Raw genomic sequence first — 6,077 nt, 5'->3', positions numbered from 1 at the left:
GCGCGGCTCCAGCGCAGATGAATCTAATGTTCTGAAGAGGATGTGTGGCAGTCAGTCACCGCACCGGTGTGGATATTTACTGTACTTCGCAATCACAGATTCTAGCCTCCGTCTTGGAATATGACCCAAATAAGCATTTTCACCATATATTGCCATCTGAACAAGTAAGTAACAAGTCTGCCACGTTTGTTCTGACCAACTGAGGAAAAAAGCATTACCATAAATCTCGCTACCAATGGTGATTAAATCTAAAGATCGGTTAGCTCATATCACATCAAACCGTTCAAATTATTATTATTGTTATACTTTATTCTCAAATTGTTAATGTTAACAACATCACCATTACATGACTATGTGAATATAGTGTGTATTAGCGTGTAGATTTCAATTTCTGCACAGTCTAATCTAATTGTCATACTCTTCGAATTTCATATTAAGAAATTCTTTTAACCCAAAAAGCAAATTATGCTCCCTTCGAACTGGTTGTCTTTAAAATACAAATCTTGTGTAATCCCAGGCTATCTGTAATCAGAAGCATATTTAAAACTGGAATATAATTTAATTTTATTCACATGTGTTTCATAAACACATAATCCTTTCTGGATTACAATCCGCCATCATTTAATTATTACAGCTGCTGTGAGAAAAGGCTTTAAACGATCCGCCACCTGCAGGATCCTCACATGCGATAGCCTAGTAGCCGGGACAACTTCTTTATGTTTACAGACGTGATGTAATGACGCGGCAGCATGCTCGAATTTCCCGCGAAAACCTACCCGTACCACTCAAACTAGAAAATATTATTATAAGCTAACCGTTGTGAATCGGGCTAAAGTAAGGCGATAGTTTTGAACACTGGCTGTTTATGTACTTGCTCAAATATTGATTTCGGATAATTTTTAACCAAAAAAAAGTTGCGGACTGTAGCTTTAAGCAATTGATTTCCACTTTTAAAAGGACGAAAAGCGAGTTTATTCTCAACATTTTTTTTCAACTTTTTTTCTCGAAATTTAATGATTTTTTTTCTCCAAATTTGACTTTTTTCTCGTAATTTAATGAGTTTATTCTCAATATTTTGACTTTTTTTCTCGAAATTTAACGAATTTTTTTCTCGAAATTTAACAACTTTTTTCTCATAATTTAATGAGTTTATTCTCAACATTTTATTTTGACTTTTTTTCTAGAAATTTAACGAATTTTTTTCTCGAAATGTAACAACTTTTTTCTCGTAATTTAATGAGTTTATTCTCAACATTTTATTTCGACTTTTTTCTCGAAATTTAACGAGTTTTTTTCTCGAAATGTAATTACTTTTTTCTCTTAATTGAATGAGTTTTTTCTCAACATTTTATTTCAAGTTTTTTTCTCAAAATTTAACAATTTTTTTCTCTAAACATTACGAGTTTATTCTCGAAATTGAATGAGTTTAATCTCAATTTTATCTTGACTTATTTCTTGAAATTTAACGATTTTTTTCTCAAAATTTAACGACTTTAATTTTGAGATGGTTTTATTTTTTTATTATTGCTTGGCCCTAATCCTCTTCCGTACTTTCTAAACTTCCTTATAACAAGATACATCTACTTAAGAAGCAGAACTATAGATAAGATAATATATCTTCAATTCAGTTTTTTTTTTATTAATTGGTAGATTTTATGTAGTTAGTAGACAGTATTATGTTTTTGCTTTGCTTTCTGAATTAACTGCAAAAAATTCTTAACCTATTTTTCCCATGTTTTTTTTTTTTTTATTAAACCCCTCTAAAACAGGATAAATCTTCAGCAAAACTGAGCTAGATAATATGTCTTTATTCCTCATATCATGTGTCTTGGTACACTGCAAAAAAAATAAATATAAAAATAACAAATGTAGGATTTTCCTACCTAGTATTTTTGTCTTGTCTTCCAGTATAAATATCTAATTATTCTTAAATAAGGATCCATTTATTTGACTTGGCCAGCAGATGGTAAAGCGGCTGAAGATCTGGGTTTATGTGTTGATAATGCTCACCGTGGGCATGAATGCTGGTTGATCAGACGGTGCAGGTCACACAACAGCTTCTGATCCCAGTACAGATCACCAAATTTCTCCGTTATCGCTCGACAAAAGGTCTCAAACTGGAGGGTTTCTAAAGAGAAGATGTATTCTCCTGGAAATACACAACAAGTCATGGAGTCCTTTAAGACTCTTCCAACAACAAAGAATTGAATAAGACTATTTAAAAAAAGTGGCATACTCTTACATAAACATAACAATTGTGTAGTTTTCTTTTTTAAATGTATTTATTTATTTATTAATAAACAAATAAACAATAATTTACAGTAGTCAACATTTGAAGCGGATCAAAAAAAGTTCATCAAAGTTGTCCTAAGACTAGAACGCATTTTGGTTTTAGGTTTTAGGACAACTTTGATGAAAGGTTTTGATTCACTTCAAATGTTGACTAGTGTAGATTATTTCTCTTAAAGTGAACGCCCCTGGACTTAAGGATGAGCTGTTTTTTTTTTTTTTTTTAAACACGGGAAAGTAATTTAAACTAAACTTTAAAAAATAAAAAATAATCAAATGTAAAATACCAAAATCTAAATTTTTTTTTTTTAAATCAATAAAATAACAAATGTAAAAATAATACAATAAAAATGCAAAAGTTGTTAAAATATAAAAAATAATAAATTAAAATAATACTTCAAAATAATAAAATGTAAAAATAATAAAATATTGTTAATATGTATAATAAAATGTGTAAAATAATATAACAAAATAAAATACAATTATTAAAACTTAAAATTTGCAAAACAACATAATTATTAAAATAATACATTAAAATAATACTTACAAATATAAAACAAAAAATAAAATGAGAATAAAATGTAAAATAAAATATGCAAAAATGATACAACTAAAAATAAAAACAATAAAATCTAAAACTGAATAAATGTAAATATATTAAAATAAAACGCATAAAAGTATAAGCAGGGCCTAAAACTAACTTTTTGCCACACCTGCCAATGGCCGGTGATGTGATAAAATTTTGCAAAAACTACAATGACTAAACATATCTACAATGTTTTTAATTTGTCCTTTACTTTACTTACAAGAAGAAAAAAAAAACAACAACAAACAGATTTATTGATTTATCTTTTTTTGGTCCCTAAAAAAAACTTTGAGATTCTTGTCCTTTGCATTTTTTTCTTGTCAAACAGAGCAGGCCGTCGTGTTTCGCCTGTTTCACACACACTCCGTTTGCAGTGCGTATGTGCATATTTATTCCGCACCCATGTTAATGGATTAGAGCAGGGCTATTCAATTAGCTTCATTTGAGGGCCGGATTATCAAACTTGAAAATTTGAAGGGGGCCGTCCCGATCTCTTTCTGGGGGGACCTATAAAATTAGAATTAAATTGAAATCTAAAATCTATAAAAGATTAACATTAGTGCTGTCTGTCAATCGATTAAAATAAAATATGAATCACATTTTTCTGTAATTAATAATGATTAATTGCATATTTATATTGTCATAACTTCATATTGAACCTTCAAATTAATGTAGAAACAACATCAACACATTATATTTTAAAATATGTTTTTTAATGGCATCTTTTTACTAAGTAGCCCATTATTAATGAAGTAGTATTAAACTATTAAATTAACATTTAATAGGCTCTGAAATATTAAGTGATTTTAAAACAATCTTCACAAACTATAAATTGTATATCTATAAACTATACAGATTAATCTTTATTAATCAGCGACTAGAGCAGTCGAGTGATTTCTCTTTTGATTTACATCAATGACAGACTTCAGCAGGTTTTACTTTAAAGGGGTCGTATTATGCTCTTTTACAAAGTCTTGATTTTGTTTTGGGGGTGTACTAGAACAGGCTCTCATACTAGGTGGCATATCCTATTTTCTCCAAACTCTTTACGGTCATTTAAGACTTTATAACTCATTTAAGACTACGTTTACGAGGTAACTCGCCAACATTTTGACGTAACTGTGTGTGTTTTCGTCCGTTGAAGCACTACTGGTGTGCTGTCTGAAGCGGCACAGCGTACGTGTTCTCGCTACATTGCATTGTTATATTTCATAAAAGTTTTACTGGCGACTGACACTATTACATATACTCGCCAACGGCGATTTTTACTCACATTTGGTGCTTGTCGAGTGTTAATTTTAGGCCCTGAGTATTAGTAAAATATGTAGAAAAGTTAAAATAAGTCTTTAAAAAAGCAAATAAATTTTTTACCCATAGCCAGATCTTGAACTCCATTCTTCAGGTAGCCATCAAAAGCAAACTGTTCTCTGAGCAGCTCAATGATGTGCTGCAGACGCGAGCGTGACGGGCTAATATTCACACAGTGAGGCGGAGCGTGGGGCTGAACTCTTATATCTGTCACTGGACTTTCAGGAGACACTGCCGAGTCTCTGTGGGTCAAACAGACGCTTTCATTCCTCACACTGCCATCAGAAGCTTCATCCGCGCCTGTGATTGGCTGAAGCACGGCGATCTGAACAGGAAGCAGGGTCAGATTTCCTGTCAGGGGGTCTTGCTGTAGCAGGAAGTTGTTACAAATCCCATTAGCACAGGACAAGGCAGGGAAGTGTGGCTGGTCTTCTGTTTCTTGATTGGTTATTTGGGGAGTCGCTGGAGGCGGTGAATTCACAAGAGTCTTACAGCTGGATGATGATGAATAACTGACAGAGAAAACACCAGCCGTCTCATCATCCTCAGTGCCGCTCTCTTCCTGTTCATCTGCCTCTCGCAGGATCGTTTCATCCGTGATGTCCTCAACAGAGCGTCCACTGACAATCCTGGAAAATAATTCAAACAAGACCATTAGAGCTTAAACCTGAGTTCAGTTTTAAAGTAAACTTTAGGGGTTCAGACCAGAGTTATTGTTGGTAAAAATTGTAAAAATAATAAAACAACAAAACAGAAATTTCAAAAGGTAAATTTTTTTTTCCAAAAAGTAATAAATAAAATGTAAAATAAAAATATGTAAAAAAATTAATTAATTAATTAATAAAATTAATAAAAAATTAATAAAATGGCATGTCAATAGATTGTCCACTGACAATGCTTAAATATGTTTAAAACAAGAACATTAGAAACTAAACCTGGGTTCAGTTTTAAAGTCAACTTTAGGGGTTCAGACCAGAGTTATTGTTAACTATTTTACTATTTTAGATCGGTTCGGTTTCAGTTTAAGTCGAAGTACTTACATTTCTAATAGGAAAAAAAGCTTTTTTTCAAAAAGTAACAAATAAAATGTAAAGTAAAAATATGTAAAACAATAAAATAAAATAAAAATAATAATAAAATGGCGTGTCAATAGAATGACTGACAATGCTTAAATATACACTGAACAAAATTATAAACGCAACACTTTTGTTTTTGCCCCCATTTTTCATGAGCTGAACTCAAAGATCTAAGACTTTTTCTATGTACACAAAAGGCCTATTTCTCTCAAATATTGTTCACAAATCTGTCTAAATCTGTGTTAGTGAGCACTTCTCATTTGCCGAGATAATCCATCCACCTCACAGGTGTGGCATATCAAGATGCTGATTAGACAGCATGATTATTGCACAGGTGTGCCTTAGGCTGGCCACAATAAAAGGCCACTCTAAAATGTGCAGTTTTATCACACAGCACAATGCCACAAATGTCGCAAGTTTTGAGGGAGCGTGCAATTGGCATGCTGACTGCAGGAATGTCCATCAGAGCTGTTGCCCATGAATTTAATATTAATTTCTCTACCATAAGCCGTCTCCAAAGGCGTTTCAGAGAATCCAACCGAACCGGCCTGACAACCACAGACCACGTGTAACCATACCAGCCAAGGACCTCCACATTCAGCATCTTCACCTCCAAGATCATCTGAGACCAGCCACCCGAACAGCTGCTGCAACAATCGGTTTGCATAACCAAAACATTTCTGCACAAACTGTCAGAAACCATCTCAGGGAAGCTCAACTGCATGCTCGTCGTCCTCTTCGGGGTCTCGACCTGACTGCAGTTCATCGTCGTAACCGACTTGAGTGGGCAAATGCTCACATTCGATGGCATCTGGCAC

At 33.0% G+C, this 6,077-nt stretch overlaps 1 protein-coding gene across 1 annotated transcript in view; it reads right to left on the bottom strand.

Moving 5' to 3' along the window:
• The window catches only part of kndc1 (kinase non-catalytic C-lobe domain containing 1), a 67,120-nt gene that overhangs the window by 26,550 nt on the left and 34,493 nt on the right, over nt 1-6,077 (bottom strand). The window contains exons 13-14 of the mRNA XM_016487320.1: nt 4,247-4,812; nt 2,011-2,149 (exon numbers count right to left, since the gene is read on the bottom strand). Of these exons, the coding sequence (XP_016342806.1) occupies nt 2,011-2,149; nt 4,247-4,812 (705 nt within the window). The remainder of the gene's footprint in view (nt 1-2,010; nt 2,150-4,246; nt 4,813-6,077) is intronic.

This window comes from Sinocyclocheilus anshuiensis, unplaced genomic scaffold, assembly GCF_001515605.1.
Source record: "Sinocyclocheilus anshuiensis isolate Anshui unplaced genomic scaffold, SAMN03320099.WGS_v1.1 scaffold709, whole genome shotgun sequence".
NCBI classification, from domain to species: Eukaryota; Metazoa; Chordata; class Actinopteri; order Cypriniformes; family Cyprinidae; genus Sinocyclocheilus; species Sinocyclocheilus anshuiensis.
Note: the sequence above shows the minus strand (reverse complement) of the source record. Positions and strands in the feature narration are given on the sequence as shown.